The 27317-nt window shown below is 49.4% G+C and overlaps 1 protein-coding gene across 7 annotated transcripts in view; it reads right to left on the bottom strand.

Annotated features, from left to right (window-relative positions):
- Positions 1 to 27317, bottom strand: part of Rusc2 (RUN and SH3 domain containing 2) — a 47121-nt gene that overhangs the window by 6251 nt on the left and 13553 nt on the right. For 2 of the 7 annotated variants that reach the window (XM_087551081.1, XM_087551084.1), the window contains exon 2: positions 3889 to 5967. The exons of 1 other annotated variant lie outside the window; for it this stretch is intronic. In XM_087551081.1, the coding sequence (XP_087407207.1) occupies positions 3889 to 5899 (2011 nt within the window). In that variant the 5' untranslated portion in view covers positions 5900 to 5967. 7 annotated transcript variants of the gene reach the window in all.

Raw genomic sequence — 27317 nt, 5'->3', positions numbered from 1 at the left:
ATGGACTGCTGTCTCATGCTGCACATCTCTAAACAAACACAAGGTGGCGCCACACACACTTACGGGGCCTAAAACCCTGGGCGTGGCTCAACAACTAAGGCAGGAATTCTTTCTCCACACATCAGGAAACTTATTTATGTTTGTTTTTTTGTTACAGACTCTCATGTAGTTCGGACTGACTTTGAACTTGCTACGTAGCTAAGACTTTGAACTTGCTACGTAGCTAAGACTGGCCTTGGTTTCTCGATCCTCCTGCCTCAGCCTCTAAATGTTGGCTGTGTTACAAGTAGGAGCCACCTTGCTGCACACGGATCAGAGAAATTTAGAGACATTAAGTCATTGTCTCAAGTTAAGATCACTCAGCAGGGAAACAGCAGAGCCCAGAATGTCGTCCGAGCCAGAGTCTAGCTTCTGGGGCCCATGTTCTCCCCCACATCACATCACACGCAGTGATGTCAGTCAGGCTGGGTTTGCCAGGCCATTTTTCTTACTCACATCAATGAGTCATGAGGGGTGGGTACACAGGTTCATAGAGAAGAATTTCAGACTCATGCTCCCTGCCAACCCCAGTGCTTAGAGGACAGTCTGTCATCTTCCTGCATTCTAGAAACCCTCCACTCAGTCCTTAATCACCCTGGTCACTGACAGCCTGGGGCCTCCCTGCTGTGCTGGCTCAGCCTGAGATTCCACCACCACCCTTCCTGCCAGACCTCTGGCCCAGGAGCGCTCTCACCCACCCCCTTCCTTTCCTGTCTGTAAAGTGTTGGGAAGTACTTTTTTTTTTTTCCCCCAGAGCTGAGGACCGAACCCAGGGCCTTGTGCTTGCTAGGCAAGTGCTCTACCACTGAGCTAAATCCCCAACCCCAGGGAAGCACTTCTTAACGTGTTCGCTGTTACTTTTCACAGGATTACCAGAAAAGTAGGGACCAAATCCTCTCAGTCGCCGTGTCTCTAGGGTCCGGGGGCACATCATAGGAACCGGACGGTTAAATGAACGAATCTACTTCTGATTCAGTCGTCTCCTCTATCTCAGATTACCTTATAATAAAGCTAGTTTCTTGAAAAATAAACTTATCTGTGGTTATCGAACTAAGTATAAAGACCGCATGTGTTGTGTACCTGGGAAGCATCCCGAGCTCCACAGGAAAGTCAGTCAGTGCTCAGTGTTCCGAGGGAGGGAGGGAGGGACCGAGGGCTGCTGGAATCTACCAGCATACATGGCTCACCTCTGCAGGGACTTGGAAACGGCCGATGCACGTTTTGCAATTTGTTACTCGCCCAACATCAACTCAAGGAGACTTTGCAAATTGAATTTCACTCTGGCCTCTGCTTTGTTAGTTTTGTTCTATCAAGATTTGGCAAGATCCCTTTTCGTAAATGTCAATCCTGCTGCTCAGGGTCTCGGGTGTTTCAGCCTCCTCCAGTCATGTCCAAACTGGCTTCTCCTTGCCTATCCACACATTTAATGAACTGCCAGCTCATTTGTTGACTTTAAAGAGTGCACAGAATCAGGGGACAGACCGGTGGCAGGGGTCACTGGAGGTTGCCTTGACAGAGAAATCACACTGGGACTGGGGAGGGAGTTCTTCTGGTACAGAGCCTGCGCAGTAAGGCAGTACACCCCGTCAGTCCTATCCAGAGGTTCTTTCCTGTAATCCTAACGGGAGGCAGGGGCAGCAGCATCAAAACTTCAAGGTCATCCCTGGCTACCGTGTTTGAAGACAACCTGGGAAGCGCAAGACCCTGCCTCAAAATAGTTTAAAATGTAAACCTTATTTTGTGTGTGTGGGGGGAGAAGAGGCATGTGGCAACCCAAGGCCAAGTTCTTTCTTCCCCCATTTAGAGTCCTGGATCAGCCGACCAGCAAATGCCTTTACTGGCTGAAATCTCCCTGACCCAAGAAAAATTCTTAATATTTTAAAAAATATTAAAAATTCTTTACATTTCTTAGTATAGTGAAAGTACTTCCACGGCTGGGCCTCTCCTGTCTCTCCCTCTCTCCTCACCTTCTCTTTGGTTCCATTCTCTTCTACACGTGGTGTGTGTGTGTGTGTGTGTGTGTGTGTGTGTGTGTGTGTGTGTGTGTATGCATGTTTGCATGTATGTGAGTGAGTACTTGCAGGGGCCCTAAGTTGAGATTGGGAATGATCCCTGATCACCCATCTACCTCAAACCCAGAGCTCTTAGATGTGGTCGGTCTCCGTAGCTAGTGTGTTCTGGGTGTCCCTGTCTTGGCCTTCCTGAGTCTGGAATTATGGGTATGCTGCCACAGCTTCTAGGTATTGGTGGTACCTGCAGGTTTCGAGGGTGGCAACTGTGGTACCAGGGAAGTGTTTTAGTCACTGAGCCACCTCTCCAGATCTCCTTTAAAATATCCAAACATTTTGAGACCATAGAGACCTGGCTGGCCTGGAACTTGCTATGTAGAACAAGCTGGCCTCGAACTCATAAAGGTCTACCAGGCCTTTGCCTCATGAGTGCTGGGGTTAAAGGTGTGTGTCACCAAGCCTGACTGAAATATATATTTTAATGATCATCGTATGTGTGCCGGTACAGGTGAGGCAGTCAGAGGACAACTTTGTAGAGCTGGTTCTGTCCTTTCAGCTGTTCTAAGGACTGAACTCAGGTTGCCGAGCTTGGACTGCAAGGGCCTATACCTGCCAGGCCATCCCACTGGCCCGGTCTTAAACTTCTGATTGATTTTTCAGCCTTTGATTCCTACATGACAGGATTACAGATGTGCCCGTCAAGCCCAGCTTCATCTTCAACCTGCTCTGCTCAGTCCTTACGTCCTGGTGTCCCGGCTTCTTGTCTTGTTTACTTTGTAATTCCACACATTCTCCCTGGATGACTAGTTTTAACTATTATCCCCCCCGCCCCTCCCAGTAACTTCCTACTCTACATGGCGGTCTCTCCTATCAGGAAGACGTTTCTCCACTGTCTTCACCCAAACTACCCAGGAGCTTTCTAAAATGCAAGTCAAAACGTGCCATTAAGCAAACAGAAAACCAAACCAAACAATGGCAACACGGCCACTCTCCCGATGAAAATCCTTCAGTGGTTCAACCCCACCCTCCAGGCTCTGCTATGTCAGCCTGCGGCAGTTCCTGGAAAGCGCCAGGTTCTGCCCCTGTATGACGGGCTCTCCAGTGAGCCTAGAGTGCTCTTAGAAGAGAGACTACAAAACCTAACCCCAACCTTTCTTCCAGGCTAAAATATAAATCACTGGGCCCCCTAACACGCCACACTGGCAGAGATATCCTTCCACGTTACCGACGCCTTACACCGCCACCTTTGCCCGGTCTCTTCCTGCCCTTTTGCTCTGTCCTTTGTAGGAATCCCTTGAGGACAGATCCTCTCTCCAGCACTGCTGCAGCACAGACCCTGCTCTAAAGTAATTACTCAGGACAGAATAAACCATAAAGCTTGGGAGTCCATGAACGAAAGGTCCCGGTTCAGTTCTGGGGTTATTCTTTTGTTTTTCTCTTACGGAAGTGGTCTCATTTTCTTGCCCATGTTGGCTGCCCTCGAGCAATTCTCCTGCCTCAGCTTCCAGAGGCACATGCCATCATACTCAGCCTAGGTCTCTCAGGCTCTTCAGTGCGGGATTACCGTCAATGACCAGAGGACAAACGTCCCTGCTACCCACTGTGGCTTCCCTGCGGGGCATGTCCCTGAGTTGCCTTAAGCCCTGCACGTCTACAACTGACCCATGCCCAGTCTCCACAGTAATTCCTTCATGGTTTCCCAGGGCACCAGTCTCTCAATCCTAGTGATCTATCTGGCACTCTCTTCTCCCCGTCCCCACCCCTGGGGCAGCGCATGTGCTGGACCAGAAGGAGAGGTCCAGGCTGGCATGGAACGAACGCATAGCCTGGTATTCCTTACCGTCAGCTCTAGCTCTTGCATCCCTCTGGGTATGGCTGTTGGCTGGGCTCCCTAGGAGAGCAGGCACAGGATCCATCGGCTGCGCCAAGAGTCCCTGCCCAGAAGCTCTGAGGCTAGGAAGTAGCATCTCACTGGACTGGGGGTCCTGACAAACCTGGGTGGACCAGGGTTCTGGGCCAAGGAGGTCCAGGCTTGGCCCCAAGGGCATGGACGGCAGGCTATGGCTACATCGGGTGCCCTCATCGAGTGGGCCTGCCCTATCTTGTTGGGCTTCTTGGATGGGCGAGAACTCCTGGGAAGACTCTCCGACGCTCACCCGAAGTGGTGGGGAGCCAGAGCCTGCAGCTTTCTTCCGGCCTTTGGCCAACTCAGCAAATGAGGTAACCCTCCTGGGCGGGGAAGCAGGCCCAGCCAGGGCCCCGGGGCCCTCACTTAAGCGCACTGGACAACTTAGCATGCGCTCCAGTGAGCCCAGGCGAACGGCGGGGCTGCGCTCTAGGCTTCGATCATAGCTCCGAGAGCGTTGCCGGCCAGTGCTGAGGTTGGGGGGGGAAGTATTTGTGTACACTTGCCCTTCAAGGACAGTGGGGCCCATGGTGGTCGCTGCTTCTGTTGAGGAACCCACTGCTTCTTGTTCCTCTGGCTTCTGGAAGAGGTAATACTCAGAGGGCTGGCTGGGGTCCGGGTCTGAGCTGGGGCCTGGCGGAGGACTTATCTTGGTATGTTCTTCTGAGCAACTGGTGATGGACGAGCCAGCGGGGCTCGGGGAGGACTGGGAGGACAGGTCACAGGTGACAAGTTTATAGTAATTTTGTGTGGCCACTACAAGGCGGGCCTGGCTCTGGAAGCAGGCTGTGAGGTCAGCCACGGCTGGGCAGGGCTCACAGTGTGGGCGGTAGGCGTTGCAGTTGGCATCGAGCTCAGGGGACGAGGCATGAGGACACCCGCAGCCCTCTTCCCTGTCCCCACTCTCGGGGTGGTGGGACTCACAAGACATTCTTGACTCGGCTGGGGAGGGCTGCAGGTCCAGGTAAAAGGCTCCAGGGTCTGCGTGGCTGCAGAAGGAGGAGTCGCTGCAGGACTGAGGGACGGAGTTGAGGTTGGCACGGGGGCTGCCGTGCATCTTGTTGTAGAGGGTGCTGAACGTGACTAGCACCCCGTCGGAGCTGTTACAGGAGGAGTCGCTGACGTAGCCCATGGACTGGTCAGCTGCCTCGGACTGACTGGACGTGCTACTGCAGTGGCAGTGCTGAGCTCCCGAACCGGAACGCCCAGGGTGTCTCGGGGATTCGTCGGAACTGAGCTTCCACTCTTGTTCAAAGGAAAAGCCAGAGATGTCATTGTTGCCCCCTCCACTGCCACTTCCCCCGTGTCCCCCACACTCGTCCAGCTCCATCGTCTCAGCCTCCGGCTCTGGTCGGCAGCAGTGGCTATTGCCGCACTGGGTCCCCAAGGTGGTCGCTGGGTCCTGTTCCTGCCCCTCCACCACTCCAGGCCGACTGCGTGCTGCGCCCCACGGCCTGCCCTGTCCGGGGCCAGATGGTGGCAGCTGGAAAGAAGACAGATGGAAGGGCTGGCTGGTGCTGTGCAGGTGGAACGACTGCTGGGTGGCACCGTCACCAGTGCTGCCATCGTGCAGGTCACCGAGTCCTGTCTCACCCACACCTTCCTGCACCAAGAAGGGATTGTGCCGTTTGGGAGCTCCAGGGCCTCGTCCATCCCGACTCCTACTCTTGACGCTGTCTGAAGACCGTGTCGGTGCCCCTGGGGCCGAGTGCAGGCTGGTGTACAAGAGGGAGTCAGCTTGTCCTAGGTCTTGGTCGGGCTGAGTAAGGCCCAGCTCCGGGGGGCAGAAGGGATTGGCTCTTGTTCCCCTGCCACCTCCACCGGCGCCCCCACAGCACTGCCTGTCTGGGACTTGGCAGTGCACTAAGGGGATATGGTGGACGATGAGGGTCTCTCCAGTCAGCTTAGGGGGGCTATCCATTCTGGAAATTTCCAACAAGGGCATCAACAGCACCAGACACTGCCTTTGGAGCCCAGTGGGGCAGAACACATTTCATCAGGAAAGGTTGGCACCTGGAAAAGAAAGGGAACCTAATGTCACCTCCCTGGAAATCAGGGACAGCCCCTTCCCCAAATTATTTTCAGATGGACAGGAATCCTCGAGGAATAAACAGTCTGGGTCAAGGTGGAGCTCTGACAGCACGGTAACAACACTTTCTGTATCGCACAGGTCCAGGTCCGGGTCCCGAGGCCCCACTTCATTTCACCCTGTATCCAAGTTCAGTAAAAGGCCAGGCCTCTTTTAATGGCACACGTGAGAGACACGTTCCCTCTTTTCTTTTCTTACAATTACATTTATTTACTTAGAGCGTGGGGTTGCGTGTACGTGTGTGCCCCAGTGTGTGTACGGAGTTCTCCTACCACCGTCTCAGTCCCAGGGAGTGAACTCAGGATGCCAGGTTTGTTAACAAGGGTCTTTACCTGCTAAGATACCTCTCAGGCCTTCCCCATTCTCCTCTAAGCAGTAAATAATGACCACACACACACACACACACACACACACACACACACACACACACACACTCACGGATGTCTGGAGAGCACAAGGTGCTAAGGGAAGGGACGGCGATGCCTGCCATGCAAGTTTACGGATGAGGAGAAAAACATTAGACACGTATCATATGCTCATAGAAATTAGTTATAATTTTGTAAGAAATGTATCTCAAAACATACTCTACCAGTTGACCAAAGACTGCCAGCACTTACCCTTTTCCTCCTGTATGGATCCCAGAGCCCTTATCCCTCCAATTACTGTGGGCTACTATGTTTTTTTTTTTTTAATTAATTAATTTATTTACATCTCAAATGCTGCCCCTCTTCCAAGTCTCTTCTCTTTTACTCTGAGAGTTGGGGGACCACCCTGGGTATCCCCCCCACCCAGGTGCATCACATCTCTGCCATACACATCCTCTCCCTCGGAGGCCAGACAAGGCAGCCCAATGGGGGCCATCAAACTTTGGCTTTAGGGAGAGCCTTGGCTCCAGCTGTTGGGGGGCCCACACGGAGATTGAGCTGCATGTCTGTTATATATGTGCGGGGGGTGGGGTGGGGGCTTGTTCTAGCCCATGTGTGTTGTTTCCTTGGTGGCTCAGTCTCAGAGCTGTGTGACACTCTTAACAGCTTCATAAACACGGTGGAGGGGACACTGGGATAGCTGCAAGTATGGCTGACGTTGACCTCTCCCTCCACGGGGAGTATCACCACTCTTCTCCCCAGCCATCACCCTGTTGTACTCTCAGACCTGGCAAACATGGGCCTAGCACAGTTCTGATGCTTGTTTAGGTCAGGGTCAGAACCTTTAAAGTACCTTAGTTTGGCTTTGTTTTAGCCTACAGCCGTGGCTCTCAACCTTCCTAACGCTGCAACCCTTTAATCCAGTTCCTCGTGTGCTGGTGACCCCCAACCATAAAATCATTTTTGTTGCTACTCTTCATACGTGCAATTTCGCTGTTTTGAACCACTTTGTGCTAATGTGTAATGCTGTGCTGGATACCTGATATCCGACCCCTGACCCCTGTGAAAGGGCTGTTTGACTCCCAAGGGTCACTGCGGAGGTGGGAAACCAGCGGCCTGGAACCTTCACTACGGGGACGTGCTGGAAACTCTCTAAAGTTCTGTCAGCTGTGAGGTCCTCTGGTCTCAGCCCTGTGCAGAAATGACCCCTCGAACTCTCTTTGCCTGGGCTGCCAGACTCAGGACCTCTTTCTCCTAGACTCCCCTAACCATCAATCTCTCTTCTCCCTTTACATGCTCTGGCCCTGAATCCCCCATTTACTTTCTGTCCATCATTTAACTGAGCCTTTGACAGCACTGGATGCTCAAACTTTAACGCATGTAGACCCAGGGCGGGCTCCTCGTGTGGAGGAAAGGGTCAGGAGTCACGAACGCCCAAGGAAACGCACTAAAGGAAAACTCAATGTCCAGTAACTGTATGCGTCAGGGACAATTATAGTAAGTTATAATTAAACATAATTATGCATTACAATTATGTACGCTAGATCACATTAAAATTATGACTTCTGAGAGGAAGTCTCCTTATTGGATTTGTTAGTGCTACTGTGTTGAGTACGGTATTCAGCACGGATGTGGAAAGGCAAAAACTAGAGAAGTTAAGCTAAGCTACAAGGTTAAGAGTTATAGAAGAAAAAAATAATGAGAAAAAAGAATTTTGAGATAGGTCTTACGAATCACAGGCTGGTCTCCAAATCTCTATCTAGCCCAGGATGACCTTGGAGTCCTGCCTCCACTTCCCATGTGCAAGGACCACAGGCATGCACCACCATGCCTAGTTTATATGTGCGAAGGACTGGACATGGATCTTCATGGGTGCTTACCAAGCACTCTACCCACGGAGTCCATCGTCAACTGGAGAGTAAGCCTTGGTAAACTGAACCAAATGGTGGTGTTTCTTACCTCATTAAACATCACTGTGCTTCAAAGGGTACCACTAAAAAGGTACAAAGTGAGCCAGGGGACAGGTCAGATGTAAAGGGCTTCCTGGAGACCTGAGTGCGGTCCCCAGACTCTGTATTAAAGAGGCAGGGCACAGTGGTACACACTTGTTAACCCACGACTGGGGAGGCAAGGATGGGCAACTGCTTAGGACTTCTCTGGTCAGCCAGCCTGGCCTGCCCGGTGAACCCCAGGCCAGCGAGGGACCCTGTCTCAAAACTGAGGTCCCGAGTAATGACCCTGAAGTTGACATGAATTCACTTCCACATACACACACAGGAGCCACCCGGTAGAGTGGGAGAAAGTACTTTTAAATCATACTCCTTCCTGACAGTGGTTTCTAATCAAATTATACAAAAAACCTCACAACTTCTTTGTTACTTTTTCTCTCTTTCCTTATAGACCTCTGGATGGCCTTGGACTCACCATGTAGACCAGGCTGGCTTTGAACTCACATTAATCTATCTCTGTAGGCCTTTGCCTACAGAGAACTGGGATTAGAAGTATGTGCCACCATGCCTCTCACTGAATAGATGCTTCTTTAAAGAAGACCTAGGTGTGGTTTAGCAAGATGAAAAGATGGGTGGAATCACTGGTCATTAAGAAAATAAGGGCTGGAGAGATGGCTCATGGGCTGGAGAGATGGCTCAGCCGTTAAAGGCTAGGCTCACAACCAAATATATAAGAAAATAAGAACCCGGGGTTGGGGATTTGGCTCAGTGGTAGAGCGCTTACCTAGGAAGCGCAAGGCCCTGGGTTCGGTCCCCAGCTCCGGAAAAAAAAAAAAAAAAAAAAAGAACCCCAATGAGATGCCACCGCTCTCCCAACAGTCTCCAAATTAAAACACACAGCCCCGCAGCACTGTTGACGGATAGCATGGATGACTACAAACCTCACTCATGGCTGGGCCACTGTGAAATGCACAGGCCCGAAAAAAGCCATCTGACCTCAGAATGTTACACAGACCCAGCAAGGGGAGGGAGAACTGGACCACACAGAAGCCACTGTACATGCGCTCACAGCAGCAGCATGCACAGTAACCAAGAACACGGCAAGTCCCTAAGCCTGGTAGCTGAATGAAAAGTAAAATGTGTCTCTCACTATTTTACATACCAGCTAAAAATTAGTACAAATGCGATATGCACGTGCGACGTACTATTACTTGGCAATGAAGAGCAGTGAGTCACTAGAACATGCTACAGCATGGATGAGCCCTATAGGACATTAAGAAAAAGAAGCCATCACAAATGACTCCTTCGTGTGGTGTATGATTGATTCATATGAAATGTCTAAAACAGGAAAACCAACTGAAATGGAAGGTAGATTAGCAGTGTCCAAGGGCTGGGGCATGTGGAACAACTGCTTAATAAAAAATGTACTGCTTCCGGACACTGGCAGTGGCTTCACAGTGAATAGAACGGCTTATGAATTGTATTGAGGATAAGGCTACCCCAGGCTAGCCAAGGGCTACATCGTGAGATCTGGTCTCAAAGAACAAAAACAAAACCCACAAAAGGTTATGGTTCTGGCAAGAGGAGTGAGGCAGAAAGCCTGCTGCAGTGGACCGGAGTGGGCATTTGCAGAAATAAAGTAAGAGCAAGACAGGCAAGGGGGAACAACGGCTTAGTGACATTTCGAGGAACAACAACAATGGACATGATATTTTTAGGGTGGTTTGATATAAGAGATACAAGAAAATTTCCTCTTACTTCCTTCTACACACACACACACACACACACACACACACACACACACACAGAGGCTACACACTATGAGGGTAACAAGGATGACAAGACTCTAAAATTCCAATAACGATCAACCAATTAAATAAATATACAGTCAGGTGTGGTGCATGCCTCCTGCCAAGCCTGCCAGGGCTACAAAGTGAAACCCTGCCTACCCCCAAAATGTGTGCATGCGCGCATGGGATGTGTATGTGTGCACTGTGTGTGCTCACACCTGCATGCGTGTGTGATTAAAACAATCCTATGCTATTAGCTGAGTACGGCGAGGTCCTGTGGTCCCAGCTACTCAGAAAGCTGAAGCAGAAGAGTTTCTCCAACCAAGGATTCGAAGCCGGATTGGGTGTACAGTGAGACCAGGGACTCAAACAGACCAGGGTGGTAATATGAGGATCGACTTAAAGAGGAAACAGAAGACGAAGTGTGTGTGTGTGTGTGTGTGTGTGTGTGTGTGTGTGTGTGTGTAGTATGTATATGTGTGTGTGCGTGTGTGTAGTGTGTGTGTGTGTGTGCGTGTGTGTAGTATGTATGTGTGTGTGCGTGTGTGTAGTGTGTGTGTGTAGTGTGTATGTGTGTAGTGTGTATGTGTGTGTGTGTGTAGTATGTATGTGTGTGTGTGCGTGTGTGTAGTGTGTGTGTGTGTGCGTGTGTGTGTGTGTGTAGTGTGTGTGTGTAGTATGTATGTGTGTGTGTGCGTGTGTGTAGTGTGTGTGTGTGTAGTGTGTATGTGTGTAGTGTGTATGTGTGTGTGTGTGTAGTATGTATGTGTGTGTGTGTGCGTGTGCGTGTGTGTGTAGTATGTATGTGTGTGTGCGTGTGTGTAGTGTGTGTGTGTGTGTGTAGTGTGTATGTGTGTGTGTGTGTGTAGTGTGTGTGTGTGTAGTATGTATGTGTGTATGTGTGTGTGTGTGTGTGTGTAGTGTGTATGTGTGTGTGTGTAGTGTGTGTGTGTGCGTGTGTAGTATGTATGTGTGTGTGTGCGTGTGTGTAGTGTGTGTGTGTGTGTAGTATGTATGTGTGTGTGTGCGTGTGTGTAGTGTGTGTAGTGTGTGTGTGTGTGCGTGTGTGTAGTATGTATGTGTGTGTGTGTGCGTGTGTGTAGTGTGTGTGTGTAGTGTGTGTGTGTGTGTAGTATGTATGTGTGTGTGCGTGTGTGTAGTGTGTGTGTGTGTGTGTAGTGTGTAGTGTGTGTGTGTGTAGTGTGTGTGTGTGTAGTATGTATGTGTGTATGTGTGTGTGTGTGTGTAGTGTGTATGTGTGTGTGTGTAGTGTGTGTGTGCGTGTGTAGTATGTATGTGTGTGTGTGCGTGTGTGTAGTGTGTGTGTGTGCGTGTGTGTAGTGTGTGTAGTGTGTGTGTGTGTGTAGTGTGTGTGTGTGTAGTATGTATGTGTGTGTGTGCGTGTGTGTAGTGTGTGTGTGTGTAGTGTGTGTGTGTGTAGTATGTATGTGTGTGTGTGCGTGTGTGTAGTGTGTGTGTGTGTAGTATGTATGTGTGTGTGTGCGTGTGTGTAGTGTGTGTGTGCGTGTGTGTAGTATGTATGTGTGTGTGTGCGTGTGTGTAGTGTGTGTGTAGTGTGTGTGTGCGTGTGTGTGTGTAGTGTGTGTGTGTAGTATGTATGTGTGTGTGTGCGTGTGTGTAGTGTGTGTGTGTGTGTGTAGTGTGTATGTGTGTGTGTGTGTGTAGTGTGTGTGTGTGTGTAGTATGTATGTGTGTGTGCGTGTGTGTAGTATGTATGTGTGTGTGTGCGTGTGTGTGCGTGTGTGTAGTGTGTGTAGTGTGTGTGTGTGTGCGTGTGTGTGTGTGTAGTGTGTGTGTGTGCGTGTAGTGTGTGTGTGTGTGCGTGCGCGTGTGTGTAGTATGTATGTGTGTGTGTGCGTGTGTGTGTGTAGTGTGTAGTGTGTGTGTGTAGTATGTATGTGTGTGTGTGTGTGTGTGTGTAGTATGTATGTGTGTGTGTGCGTGTGTGTAGTGTGTGTGTGTGTAGTATGTATGTGTGTGTGTGCGTGTGTGTAGTGTGTGTGTGTGCGTGTGTGTAGTGTGTGTGTGTGTGTGCGTGTGTGTAGTGTGTGTGTGTGCGTGTGTGCGTGTGTGTAGTGTGTGTGTGTGTGTAGTATGTATGTGTGTGTGTGTGTGTGTAGTGTGTGTGTGTGTGTGCGTGCGCGTGTGTGTAGTATGTATGTGTGTGTGTGCGTGTGTGTGTGTAGTGTGTAGTGTGTGTGTGTAGTATGTATGTGTGTGTGTGTAGTATGTATGTGTGTGTGTGCGTGTGTGTAGTGTGTGTGTGTGTAGTATGTATGTGTGTGTGTGCGTGTGTGTAGTGTGTGTGTGTAGTATGTATGTGTGTGTGTGCGTGTGTGTAGTGTGTGTGTGTGTGCGTGTGTGTAGTGTGTGTGTGTGTGTGTAGTGTGTGTGTGTGTGTGTAGTGTGTGTGTGTGTGTGTGTAGTGTGTGTGCGTGTGTGTAGTGTGTGTGTGTGTAGTATGTATGTGTGTGTGTGTGTGTGTAGTGTGTGTGCGTGTGTGTAGTGTGTGTGTGTGTAGTGTGTGTGTGTGTGTAGTGTGTGTGTGTGTAGTATGTATGTGTGTGTGTGTGTAGTGTGTGTGTGTGTGCGTGTGTGTTGTGTGTGTGTGTGTGTGTAGTATGTATGTGTGTGTGTGTGTGTGCGTGTGTGCGTGTGCGTGTGTGTAGTGTGTGTGTGTGCGTGTGTGTAGTGTGTGTGTGTGTGTGTGTGTAGTATGTATGTGTGTAGTGTGTGCGTGTGTGTGTGCGTGTGTGTGCGTGTGTGTGTGTGTGCGTGTGTGTAGTGTGTGTGTGTGTGTGTGTGCGCGTGTGCATGCATGGGAAACATACAGCAAGCATTCACAGTGCTGGTCCCTGTGGAGCAATTGTGGATGATTTTCTTTCTCTTCTGTTCCATCTGTATATAATACACACCATGACGGTAACTCATAGTTTTCTCTAAGCAAGGGGGTTCTCCTTACATACAATATTAGATTTTCCCCTAGGGTTCATAGATACATCAGGCAAAACACGCATACACGTAAATAGAGAGGGAGATATAGCTCCGTGACAGAGTGTTACAACACTGTGAACAACGGAATTAAGATGCATCCAGGAACCCTACTTTTTTTTTAACATAAAAGAAAAAAAAAAAGGAATGAAATGACATCTGTGGGGTAGGGAGAAAGCTAAGGAGGAGTTCAAGGCCAGACAGAGCTATAGTCGGTTCAATCTAACCCGGGCCACTGAGACTCTGACTCTAACTTCTACGTGAAGAGGAATCACATGACTAGATGTTTGACTGCCTCAAACACTACAGAAAACACGTGTGAGGTATCTAAGATTTCTTTCCTGGGAGCGACTTGACAAATTTAACACTGTGGCCACAGGTAGAGAGAGCTCAGATGAATGAACTCCCTTCATACTTTTTGTTCCTAATTAAATGAAGAGAGGAGGAGGAAGCTCTCACAGAAGAGGAGCCTCCTACCCACATCTAACTCAGTAGACACAGTAGTGGCTCAGCCAGCACGGAAGGCGTGACATCAATGTGTACAGATGCTGGGAATCTCCGATTCCATCCGGAACATCCCCAAATAGTCACAGGCATTTGTGTGGCGAGGGTTGGTTTGTTTGTTTTTGAGACAGGGTCACTCTGTGTAGCCCTGGCTGACCTAGAACTGGCTCTGTAGCTGAGGCTGGCCTCGAACTCAGAGATCTGCCTGCCTCTTTCTCCACGGTACTTAGATTAGAGGTGCGTGTCATCATACCCATAACACATGAGGAAACAAAGGTCGCAGGGTATAGGCAGCCACTCACAATCACAGCTGAAATGGCTCCAAGCCCCAGTATGTCCAGCTCTCAAGGGTCTACTACTATTCATTCTCAAGTGCTTAAGGCCAGTCCTCTCCCTCAAGTCCGGTCATGACCCACACCTGTTTCCTCCTGTTCGGTGCACGCACTTTCGAGGCCACTTACATAGGCTCTATCAACTAGTCCGAACCAGCCACGTCGGCTTTCACGATGTCATCCCATTTTCTCACACTGGTCAATCCTGCTTCCTGTCCTTCAGGTCTCAGGTCCCAGGCTTGGCCTGCCTCATCCTGGCCCATTCCCGGTTCTCACACCACTTCCCCTTGCTCCACACCATTCACAGTCCTTGACTTGATGGGAACTAACCTACTCCCACAACACCCCCGCAATGCACAGACAGACACACACCGTACAACCCCTGTCTAGTCTCCGAGTTCTCTACCAAGGTGAATGGTGGAAACAGAAGAAGGATCTGTCTGCCTACGGGCAGGATAACTCTGGAAGGAAGCTTCCTGCCTTTGTTCATCATCTGTCTGTTGGTCCCTGAACCTAGCTGCTGCTTTTCTGGTTTCTTCAGAGCTCGCAGGGAGGCAAAGTCACCCATTGCTATACTTTAGTAATCTGACCTTGACCTGAGGTCCTGCGGAGAGCCACAGAGGGGCTGATAGTCTTCTCCAGGGCAGGAGGGAGGGATGGTGGACTGGAGGATGTTAGTTTAACATACATAGGCTTAGGAAGCTGCTCTGTATAGAAGGCTGAGTATAACAGGCCAGGTTCCTCCAGCATCGCGGCATCCCTGTCCCCATACACTGTGAGGCATTTGCTTAACGTTCATTCTTACTGCATCCAGACCCTGAGCTTGGCAGCTTCTCCAGTAGCAGAAGGGGATATGTCTGTGTGCATACATGCATGCATGTGTGTGGAGGAAAAGACACACAACCTCCTTGATAAAAATGCAGGGATCCCTGCGTGGTTTTCAGCATAAACTTCCAAGAGCTGTAGAGGGGTCTCCACCCATTCAGCCTTTGTGTCCAACTGACGACTGCAGCGACAGTGGCTTCATCAGAAATACCCAGAAAGAAAGAAAGAAAAAGATCTTGTTTCTCCAAACAGCATTGCCTCAAGCCTCTTTCCTTCCGGGCCCATGCATGCAGAGATGGGTTTGTCCGAGCTTGCTGGCACGCTTCCTTTCTGAGAGACAAAGCCACCCTTCAGGAACCAGAGCCCAGATGCTAATGATGATCCTGCCTCTGCCTAGCTGCTAAGCCCCCACCCCCCACCCCAGAGCCATACCTCTGCAAGGAGCCTCGAGCTGGACCTGGTGGCTCCCGCTCCTTTTGCACGTCCACCGTGCTCTACCTCGACGATGTCAGCTGAATCACTGGTCCTCAATGCTTGCACAGGGGGGACCGGGCTGATATCCTAAGATCTGATTTCTGTTAATACAATGGCATCCTAGCTAATGCAGCGAGGCTGCGCAGTCTCAGCCTGCCTTCTCGCCGCTGCTGCCACGGCTGCTGGGCTGCGGTGACGTTGCTGCCAAGGGGGAGGGATGAGGAGGGAAAGGAGCAGGCAAGCCCACAGTGCAGCCACTCAGTTCCCCGGTCGGTCCCTGCGGCCCGTTAGCCTGGGGGGAGGGGCATAGAGAGAGAAGTCAGCCACAGAGGGCAGTGGGTACTGGAATTCCGAGACTTTCCGTACGGCAGTGAAAACAGGGAGAGCTGAGCCTGGTTTCACTTGGGTCCTAAGTGTTGGGAGAAGTCTGGGCAGAGCCTGTATGCTTCCTTCCTTCCTTCCCCCCTCCGGCTGCCTTTTTGACCTTGGCCAGACCCCCCCCCCCAATTCTTTTTCTACAGTGAATGACTACTTGTTTCCCAGCTCTTTCTTTAGTTAGGTTTCCAGCTGGGCTAGGGTGGAGGGTCATCCTGGAAGGAGATTTTTGGAAGCCCCACCCAGATACAAAACAAAAACAATCTAAGAATCCCAAGGTCGGATCAGCATTCCACCAGTAGGCCCTTTCCCCAAGCCCAATCTCAGCGCTGTGTTCCTCAGGGCGGGCTTCCTTCAGAAAAGCCCTGGGTCACAGGGACCTCTCTGAGCAGGTTGGGATGCTCCAAGCCAGGGTGGCTGCAGACCACCTCCCTAACCCAGGGTTCAGCTGGGTCTCCCGTCCGGCCCATCCGAGAGTCTAACAGTTGAAGCAGAGCTGGGCCAGTCACATCATATTTTGGTTCTTGCTGGCTTGGGTTCAGCCAGGGTTGTTAGAAGTAGAATCCTTCTGACTAGACAGAATCTGGATAGCTCCTTCTCCCAGAGAGAGGGAGGCAAAGGAAAGAGACGGGTTTCTTAAAGCTTTTGCTTTCCCTGGAAGAACTTCTGAACTACCCATCTCTTCCTTGCTCAGGTTCTGGGCCCATCTGTGAGAATAATTGAGCAGTAGTAGACTGACACACACACACACACACACACACACACACACACACACACACACACACACACACACGTACGTCTCTCATCTCAGCACTGGGGAGGCAGAGGCAAGCAGATGTCTGTGAGTTGGAGGCCAGCCTGCTCTACATACAGAATTCTAGGGTGGCCAGAACTACATAGAGAGACCCTGTCTCAACCACCCTCCCCACTCAAAAAAAACCAAAAAAAAAAAAAAAAAAAACCAAAAAAAAAAACAAAACAAAAAACCAAAAAAACAAACAAAAAAAAAAACCAAAAAAACAAACAAAAAAACCCAAAAAACCAAAAACCAACCAACCAAATAGACACCCCTTCTGGTGGGCTTGGTGGTTCCCACTGAGTCTTGCATTTGATTTTGCTCTAAACTGTTTCCTTTACCCTCCCCCCCCCCCCCCAACACAATTTTCTGATCTGGGGATTGAACTGAAGGCTTTATGTGTCTCAGGCAAGCTCTCCTCCCCTGAATATTTCTATGCCATGGTCGGTTGAATCTGTGGACATAGAACCTGTGGTGTGGTGGCTGGCTATGCTATCTGGACTCCTCGACTCCATCTTGAAGACTCTGGATTTCAGGCCTTAAGAAGCCTTTGGAGACAGTGCTGAGACTCCAGGTGCCGGCCTTCACACTTCCCTTCTTGCTTCTTCATGAGACCTGTCCTCTGTGTTTCCTGACTTCATGCTGAACTGAACCGAGTTATAGAGGTGGAAAGTGGGAAACAGCCAAAGACTCGCATCTAACCCTGACTTGTTTAAGGACCAACAGCTCCTGATGCTACAAAGTAGCAAATGAAGAAGGGAGGTAGGAAAAGGGAGGAGTTTACGACCCTGAGCAGCCAGTAGCAGCCCTCTGGGATGGCTGAAGCGGTATGGGGTGCTTGCCTTTTCTACTGATAGCTGATATAGACTGCTTCAGGGGCTTGCTGTAGGTTAAGCCACGTCATCTGGGATCAAGGGCATGGAGTACTAACTACTTAATTCCCATGAGAGCTCTGGGCCCAGGGTCTTTGTCCCGGAAACATCTGTGAGGCAGATGACCCCATGTCTGCCGGGCTAACACTCACTCCATGCTTCCTTTGGGTCAGCACACCACAGACCATGCTGTTGTTACTTACTTGCCAACCCTACTGCATGCCTGGTGCCCAAGGGGCCAGGTACAGTGACCCTAGCATCTGGGAGGCTGAGGAAAAGCATTGTGAATTTGTGGTCAGTCTGGATTACATAGCAAGATCCTGTTTCAAAGAGGAACAGAGGAGAGGACTGTGTAATCTCAGTGTACCTTTGTCCCTGACCTTTCCCAATAAGGTCACTCTGCTGACCTTTCACCTCAGGAACTTATTTGGAAATAAGGGAGTACTTCTGTTTGTATTATTCCATTCAGGTATATTTGACATCAACAACCTGCATTTGGCCATATATCACCCCAAACTGTATGACTGACTCTAATGGCAAATGCTCAAGTTAAGACAAATCAGAATAAATTATGATAAACTGTATTTTTCTGATCTAGAAGCGTCCTGAGCTAATTTATTTCTTTTACATTCAGGGGTATGTGGGTACATGGAGGCCAGAGGACAACTTTCAAAGAGTCAGTCCTCCTCTACCCTCACATGGACTCCAAGAATCCAACTCAGGTTGTCAGCCTTGGTGGCAAGCACCCCTACCTATAGGACCAACTGAGCCCGTACGATCTCTGTGTGAGCGCTGTATGCATGTGCGTCTGTACGCAGAATTTGGTGGGTGCCCACTCACTTGTCTCCAAGTCAAGTAAGACTAGCTAGTCAGCAAGCCACAGTGCCTGCCTGTTTCTGCCATCCCTACTTGCGGGGTTACAGGCGCACCACTGGGTCCAGCATTTACACAGGTGCTAAGGGTCTGAACTCAGCTCCTCAGGTTCACAGGGCTAGTGCTCTACCAAGCAAGCCATCTCCAAGACGGGCATCTACGTGACTCCTGTTATCTAAAAGGCACTGTGGCGGTGTTCTGGGATCATAATCTAAGAGAAGAGTCTTACAGTTTTATTAAGGTCCTTGTCAGTATGCCTCTGGGGTGGGCAGGGCAACGCCATGTTTGGGGAAGTGATGTCAGAGTTAGAACATGGGTTTCAATTCTTTTTTTTTTCCAGCCTTAATACTCAAAACTGGTCTGCTCCTGGTTGAGGCTGGGATGCTAAACCCCAGTGTTCGACAACTCTCTTTCCCCCATTGTGGGGACTCTGACTGCAACTCAAAGGAATTATACTCCTTAAAGGGAAACATCACAGAAACACCCGGTCAAAGGCAGAGTTAGGATGTGTGTTGGGACTTAGTCATCTCTGGGGCCAGGAGACCGCCAGTGAGTGAGGAGGCCGGACTCACACCCACACATTTATGTGAAAGGCCGAGCATGATGGTGTATGCCTGTGATTCCTGGGCCAGGGAACCAGGAGGGCTCCTGGGGCTCACTGGACAGTCTAGCCTCCAAGAAACCCTGCCTCAAAACAGTAAGGAACACAGCTGAGGTGGATCTCTGGGCTCTACATGCAAATGCACGCGTGCCTCCTTCCACATACGTGTATACACAGACACATATGGAAATATTCAAAACAAGAAATCATCTTTGTCCGAGGCTCCTAAATTAACGTTTATAAAAGAACCACCTTCCCTGACTGAGGTTCTCTGTCTGCAGAGGCTGTGAGATTAGACGAAGACGCTAACTTTCCTATAGGAAATATCCGGGACACGCGCTCGCAGAATCTGCAGTTAGGAACTGCAGCTGTAGGCGACTTGAGTTACTAGGAGACTAAACCAGCTGCCAGATGTCTGAACACACCTGGCCGTGACCTAGGAGTCCGCTTTTACAAATGGAATGTAGCCAACGCCCAAGGTCGGCCACCAGGCTTCCCTTTGGGCGGAGCGTAGCTGCTCCTAGCAGACAAGGATACCTACTGGGCCTGACTGGTTTCGTGTTATTTTGGACTGTAAACAAGGCTGTCGAGAATGCTGGGAGTGTTCTGGAAGGGCTGTCCCAGACACACCAGCTGCTTCCTTATTAGGACTCCCTAATATAGCGTCCTCTTTCGAAGCACAGGGGTTGTTCTGCTTTGGTCTTCTTGTTTATGCTGCTGTCTCTACAAAGTCAAATACTGCGAAAGGCCTGGCTCTGTAGCAGAACAGGACAGCACGGTGGGGATATGCCTCCTGTCCCCCAAGTCTATCTGCTCTTTTATGAACCAACAATGTGCAGGCAGCTTTAAAACATCACCGAAAGAACCCACGGCAGAACTCAAACCGTTTGCTTTCAAGCCTCTTGGTCTCTGCGGTGACTAGAGCTCCCAAGGTTCCAATCAATGAGTGGAGACAGCAGCCCTGGGCAATTACACCCAGGAAAAGAACAAACCACCAGTGGGCGCTGACCAAGAATTCATTTTCTTTATTTCATAAAAAAAAACGCAATAATAATCTTAATTGTTCCAGCGTCTCTTGTTGCAGGGAAGGGAGTTTTACCAGTCCTTTCTACCAATCTAGCCAGCACGTACCTGGTTACTCTTCTGGTCCCTTTCAGGATAATTATAAAGGAAACCAAATCTAAATCCTGACTCCAGGGAAGGTTCCCAGGCAAGGTTAATAAAAACAGACACTTTCTGGCCCTCAGCGTCTCAGCATGAGTATGCAGACATGTATACACTCCTCACTCTCTGCTGCCAGCTTCTAATGTCACACTGATGTCTCTAGAGACTCAGAGCCTGCTGCAAGTCCTTTCTTCCAAGCAGAGATTAAAGGAGAAAGGCAGACGTCAGGAAACTTGGCAAGATTCAAGTCCTACCTTGACAGACCGAGCTCTTCAGACGAGGGGTGCAGTAAACAGCAGTCAACAGGGCCTCAGGGTAAAGTCTCCCAATGCCAGATGCAGGAGGCAAGAAACCACCGAGGCTAGAGACAGGAAGAGGCGGGTGCTGAAGCCTGGTGTGGCCTCCTTTGCTTGGAGAAAGTTTTAAAGGACTAATTTGTAGGAGAGTTAAGGCAGCCGGATCAAATGAGGCTCCTGGCGCTGTCCAATGTGGTCAACACCTTGCTATTACTTCAGCGGTGCCTCTTGGCTCCTGCGCTCTGGGAAGCCAAGTCACAGTGCTCTCTGCTCCCCGCCCCTCCTCCCAGACAGTGGACTGAAGCCTGCAGGATGCCAAACTGCTAGCCAATCAGTTTGTCCAGAGCTGTAAATAAAAGGGCGCATATGCAGAGAGGGGGCTATGAGAGGAATCTAGATTGAATTACAAACACCATTTGTGGGACCAGGGTTGGGGAGTTAGGAGAGAGAGCAGAGGGAAGCCTCGATGCCTTTCAAGGAAATCTCCAAGCACACCTCCCCCACGCCCCACCCCCGCCTCAGTGGGACTGTCATCTCAGGCTCACCGCCCTAGGGAACCAGGTTCCAGTCTGGCCATTTTCTCAGCCGTGGGGACATGGGCTCTGGGAATTTCCTGGGTGTGCCTTATTTTTCCAGTAGAGTTTAGATGGCAGAGTCCGGCTCTCCTTTCCTGGGGAGAGCACTGGGGACGACCTTTGTAGTATCAGCAAAGACACGACAATGGTATCTGCTTTAGTTACAAGTCCAAGGTTAGCCTAACTTTTGTTTTCGTCCACGTCTCGGGCTCTGTCCTGAGGGTTCATGGGGTGAGTTTCTGTAATGTGTTACGAGTTGCTGTAACGATGGTCCTAGGTTCCAATCTGACACAGGGCTTGCCAGCTATGGAGCTCTGGGAAGTCAGTTGACCTAACCCTCAGCAGGCTGTAAACTGCTGTGCTATTCCCTCGGAGGCTTGAGCGCACATCACACCTAAGTGCTCAACAATGTGTCACCACTGTTATTCTGTGGCAGATGACTAGTGTGGCTGTTTCTTTTCTTTTCCCTGTTTCCAGAAAAAGCTAAAGCCTTTAGGTCTAAGGCATTTATAGACAAACCGTCTTGCAGCCAAAGGAATAAACTGGCATGGGATGTACACTTGCAACCCTAGCGCTTCAGAGAGGCAGGCGGCCTCAGCTACACGGCAGCTTCCAGGCCTGTCTGGACTGAGAGACACTGTTTCAAAAGCCAAAACAGAGTCAAGGGAGATGGACTCTGCACTTTCCCCCCTGCACTGAGGCTAAGTCCACCATCCTGTGTCCATCAGATCTACACTGGCAGGCTTTCCTGGGCTCTCAATCCACCTCCCAGAGCAAACATTCTGGCTCGAGTGTTACCTGCTATAACACATGCTCCCAGACTGGAGTACTTCTCCTGCGCCAAGTCTCCCTCGGCTCGGCAAGGGGAGGAGCTGTCTGGTCCCAAGATGGCAGGATAGGTCTATCCAGGCTGTTGTATGCCCACCGCAGCTGCCTATTCAGCCTGCAGACTAATAATAGCGGCTCTGATGGCGATGGATTAAGACAGAACTGTACTTGGTGTTTATTTTTACACTCTGGCGTCAGTATCAAGTTCTACTGGTTACTGGCCAAATGTAGGGCAGCTTCCTACTCTAGGAGTGGCCTCAGGCTTCTCCAGGTTGCTAAGTTGAGTTCTGGAAGAAGCTAGCTTTGTGAGAAACAGTTTGGCGTTAGCAGACAGGTAAACGGAACAAGCAGATGTCATGTGCAGGCGTCCAGTCCCAAGTCTGTGGGATCTCGAGGACTCAAACGGAAAGCTGCTACCCAGAACGCTCCTCTCGGTCAGGACGAGCTAATAGGTCGTCTTGGTCAGGATGCACACACGCGAGAGCAAACTGGCTGGATTGACAGGATCGGAAGAAAGTCAGGGAAGATCTCCACCCAACGTTCCCAAGGTTAACCTTGTCACAAGTCACAGGCTAGTGCCATGTGGGCTGACAAGGGAAGGAAAAGGAATACTTGGGAGAATATCACACGGAGACAAAGAACGGGCTGACAGTGCCCTCCTCTGATTTGCATAGTTTCCAATAGAAACATCAGATTTCTTAGAAATTTGTGCCAGCAGGGCTGTGCTCCTACAGCACACAACTGGCTAGAGCTACCAAGAAACCAGCTGTCTGGCCGGGAGCCAGCGCCCACGTCACCTCTTCTCAAAGGCCTATAGAGTGGGGTCCCGGTAACTGTATATATGCTGACTACAGCAAGTGGAACCCCAAGGCTGCTGCCATCACCTCCCTGCAAGGCAGCTCCTGACAGCTCTCCCCCTGCCCCACCAGGCTGACAGGAAGCAGACAGCTGGGCAGCTCGCGTAAATAGATATAGACTTGCCTAATGAGGCTACTCTCCGCACGGCAGACTGCTGAAGAATGATAAAAATGTGCCACGAGTCAGGTAGGAATGCCGAGGTGCCAAACATCAGACAAGCACGTAGGAACCATGGCTCCTTCGCCTCCTGGCTCTGCTTGACTCACGGCCACTTCAGTGGCACCAGCTGCCTTGAGGAGCCAGGGTGTGAACTCAGTCAATACATTCTTCTTTGGTCACTCAAGGCACGTCTTCCCGATCACCAGAGAAGCAACGCAGCCCAAGAGACAACCAGATTTGATCACTGGTGATAGAGGCGTCTGAGCTCAGCTCCCTCTGGAAGCTAGTGTGCCCCGGGTCATGGCAGGCTGCATGAGGAGAGGAACAGAACACAGCTTTCAGTCTCCCCGTTTCCTCTGATGTGCCGGGTCAGGTACCTGTCCTCACAAGCTCCAGGTTTGCCACCTGGAAAAGGCTCTACTCGTAGTTATCTTCTGGTGGGAAGCAAGGACAAGATTTGAAGGAAACAAAACAAAATGGGAAATGTAAATGTTATGAAATGAAGTATTTGACCCAAAGTATTTGAGAACTGCAATGATTCACGCAGTCAGGTAGAGCGCCTGGCTTCCTCCCGGGCCTCTCCCTCTTCTAGGATGGTGGCCATGCAGAAGAGTGGGCTTGAGAAGCAGGTGAACAGGTAAGACTCTGCTTAGCAAAGAAGGCAGTGGTTGCACTGATGTGTAAGAAAGAAGGCAGAACCACGAAGACAGCAGGGAACGAGCCCCCTTGCTCTACAGGGGAGCCGCAAACCTAACTCTAGATTGTGGTGACCCAGGTCACTGGTTTGAGGCTAATGTTCCACTTGAGGAACATTTGGCAGCAGGACTTACCGGCCTCAGTTTAAAAGGCCCCAGAAAGTAACAATGACGCCTGGAACAAAGGCGGCACTGTACCCCAGGCCCGGCACAAGCCTTTGCTCTTTCTGTCCTGCAACTCCTCAGCTGGCTGGGTTTCTACAACTCTTAGAGACAGAAGAAGAAATCTATTCTTCATTGACACCAATGCACTTTTACCGCCACAGCCTTCCCTGAGATCCAACACAGATGTGTGGACCTCCCTTGCCAGCTCTAACTATACCCACCTTCCTTCAGAGAAGGGGCCTAGCTAAGGACCAGCAACCTCAACCCAGGAAGGACCAGAGAGCAGATATTTGGTCTCTACAGGTTTTGCAATGCACTCCTGGGTTTTTCTTTAAAAAAACAAAACAAAACAAAACATTTTATTGTAAATTGACCATTCATCGTCATATACTTATGGGGTTCAAAGTGATGTTATGATTCATGAATGTAATGTAAAAGAAGTAAATCATATAAACACCACCCCAAATACTTAATCTTTGTTTGTGGTAAGAACATCTGAAATTTACTGTCAGAAAATTTGAAATGAGCAACCCTTTAAAGATGTAAAAATCACCCCATGCCTTTAATACCAGTACTTGGGAGGCAGGGGCAGCGGCAAATGGATCTCTGTGAGTTTGAGGCCAGCCTGGTCTACAGAGCAGGACAGTCAGGGCTACACAGAGAAACCCTCTCTGGACAAAACCAAAACCAACCAACCAAAACAAACAAAGAAACAAAAAAGTAAAAACTATTCTTAGTAAAAGCATAGCAAAACCACATGGCTTGGAGTATAATTTGCTGGCCCCAGATCTAGAGTGAGTATGCATGTACGTAAGAACATACGTAAGCATGTATGTATGTATGTATGTATGTATGCATGAACATATGTAAGCATGTATGTATGAACATACGTAAGCATGCATGTATGTATGAACATATGTAAGCATGTATGTATGAACATATATAAGCATGTATCAATGTATGTATGAACACATGTAAGCATGTATGTATATGTACATACGTAAGCATGTTTGTATGTATGTACGAACACATGTAAGCATGTATGTATATGTACATACGTAAGCATGTTTGTATGTATGTATGAACATATGTAAGCATGCATGCATGCATGTATGTATGTATGTAGTCTTAGATCCTAACGCCTCCACTATGTAAGACGGGACATCTAGGAATTCTGCCTGTCGTGAGTGTGCCAAGAAACTTTCTTCTCCCACGTGGCTGAGAGCAGGTGTGTCTGCGTTATCATTCTAGAGTTCTAAACCGTCTCTCTAATTCTGCTCAGTAACACCACCCTGTGCTCCTGCAGGGCCTTTCCCTCCATTCCCAGCTTTCAAGTCCTCAGGGACCTACCTCTCCCTGACTTCCCTGTATGCTATGGAAGGGGGTTCGATACAGCAAATATGGATAAAAAAAAAAATCCAAGGGTAGGGCTCAGGTCCTTCTGAGCAGAGACAGAACTCCCTGAATGTACGAGTTATCACAAGTCGTTCCAGACATTGTAAAGAGGAACCAAACTGCTAGAGAAGCAGCCGGTGAATGATGTGGAAGTGGTTATGAATCTTTGGAATTTTATCTCCCCAGGTACTATGTACTGCAAAGAAAGAAATGGCTGACAGCTAAATAGTTAATCCTTATAGTATTAACCCTGACTTATCAGCTATGTGATCCACAGTGCTAGCTGTTGGTCATAAACACATTTCTAATTGTCACAATAACCGTGCAGCGTAGGCATACTAGCCTGACTTTGCAGCTGAGGAAATCAACACGGTCTGGGATTAAGTTTATCCCCGATCACAGAGCCAAAAGGAGCAGAGCTGGGCTTGGAGCTCTGGTCTGACTCACTCTAAAGTTCTGTCCTCACCTCGGTGATCACCGCTCAAATCTTCGGAGGAGAGGAGCACTAGGTAAATGCCCTGAGACTTCTTTAGATTTTGTTGTAAAATAACAGTGAACTGTTGGTTTGCCCTTTGCAATGATATGACTATTAATAAACTATTAATAAATAACAACAAGGTATTAAAAGTCACGAGCTCGGCAAGTTCTTACACTAGTGATGGACCTCAAATCAATATGGTTATATTTACATTTAACCTGGTGGCTTATTTGAACTCAATTTCAGAAGACTAGAATGTAAATAAATTCACCTTTGCCTCATCACTAAAGAAGTGTCTTCAAGTGCTTGGTGTCCCCTCTGCTATTCTGCAGACACTTTGGGCTGAACTGAATTAAACTCCTACCTTCCCAAAGCCCAGACTGTTAGCTGCCAATCAAACACTCATGCTTACTCTTTCTCAGCTTTGGTCGCCTTGCTGAGCACGGTGTTGAACAGGTTAAATTCTACGCTCCCACTTCCCTTGTAGCCCAGAGAGGAGTGTGCTTGTGGAGGAAGTGTGCAGCCTTTGGGGCAGTCTCTGCAGGATGGATCCTTCCTCTCTCTAGTAGGGCAGGTGTGCTGACTACAGCCACCGTCTAGGGCCATAAAGATGGCCCCCGGGAGGCAGCACAGAACCCTGCTGGGGCCAGGACTGTGAGCCCTTAGCGGGCTATAGGTTGATCGAACGCCTCCCAGGCCAGGACTGGAGTTTCGCAGCTGCCATGTAGAAGTAAACTCCTCATCCCGTCAAAGTTGCAGTTTGGGTTTCTGTTACTGAATATTAAATATATTTATATATTATATATATTCTACTTTAGATATCTGACCACATCTCAAGAATCAAGTCTTTCTGATCCTGTCCACCGTTCTCCATCTTTCTTGCCACTAAAGAGTAACCTTTAATTATCGGTTGGTTGTCTGAATCTTTACAACGTCTAACTCGAAACCTCGAGTCATCCTTTTAAAATGACGTCTACTGCGTTACTCTTTGGCTTAAAAACTCTTAACAGCACAACTGACTGGATATTACAAAACGACAATCGGAGAGGACTTTGGCAAATGTTTAAGGTGACGGGTAGGCGATTACTCTGACCTGATCATTTTACAGTATGTAAATTCGGAGGCATGCCATACTGTGCTTTGTAAATTGTCCAATTATGTAGTGCCATATTGGATTTGGGCCTGGCTGCTTTGTAACTGCATGGCCACAGTTAAGAAGTCATGGGATTGTTGGACAGAGGCCTCTCCCATGTATTTACGGCACAGGAAGAAAAGACCAAGTAGTAAACACCCGATATCTCCACTGCATGACCTCTGCTGAGCCTGGCTGATGCATGTGGAACTGACACACCTGGACCACACCTGGGTGGTGGTCAATTCACTTCTGCCTTTTACTTCCTCAGCCTTTATCCTTGAGATTTAGGCTGGTCTTCTGGGATTTCTCCCTAATTAATTCAGGTCTCGTAGTTGGTCTTTTGTTACCGAAGTCACGAGCCAGGTAGTCACGAGCCAGGGTTTCCCACTGTGCTTCCCAGTTATTTTCTACCTGGAGACTTGGGTATATAAGTGGTGAATAAAGCTACAGGAGACTCTCACTATTCCTCTCACTCTCACTATTCCTCTCACTCTTACTCTTCCTTCCGCTCTTCCTCTCTCTCTCTCTCTCTCTCTCCCTCTCCTGGCTTGACACGATAACCTGTGTGTGTGTATGTGTGTTTCTTTCATCCCGTAGGCTTTCGCCTGATTCTCGGTACCAGGTCGGTGCTGGCGCCGACACAATTATATACATTTAGAGGTTTATATAAAACCCAAACTTCTCAAGGTATACTTGCCCCTCCACAATTCCTTCAGTCTCACCCTTTGCCCTGCGGTTTCTACCACCTCCGTGCTATC

The sequence above is a fragment of the Rattus norvegicus genome, chromosome 5 (genome assembly GCF_021556685.1).
Source record: "Rattus norvegicus strain SHRSP/BbbUtx chromosome 5, alternate assembly SHRSP_T2T, whole genome shotgun sequence".
Taxonomy (NCBI): domain Eukaryota; kingdom Metazoa; phylum Chordata; class Mammalia; order Rodentia; family Muridae; genus Rattus; species Rattus norvegicus.
The sequence above is the reverse complement of the archived record's forward strand: the minus strand, read 5'-3'. Positions and strand labels throughout refer to the sequence as shown.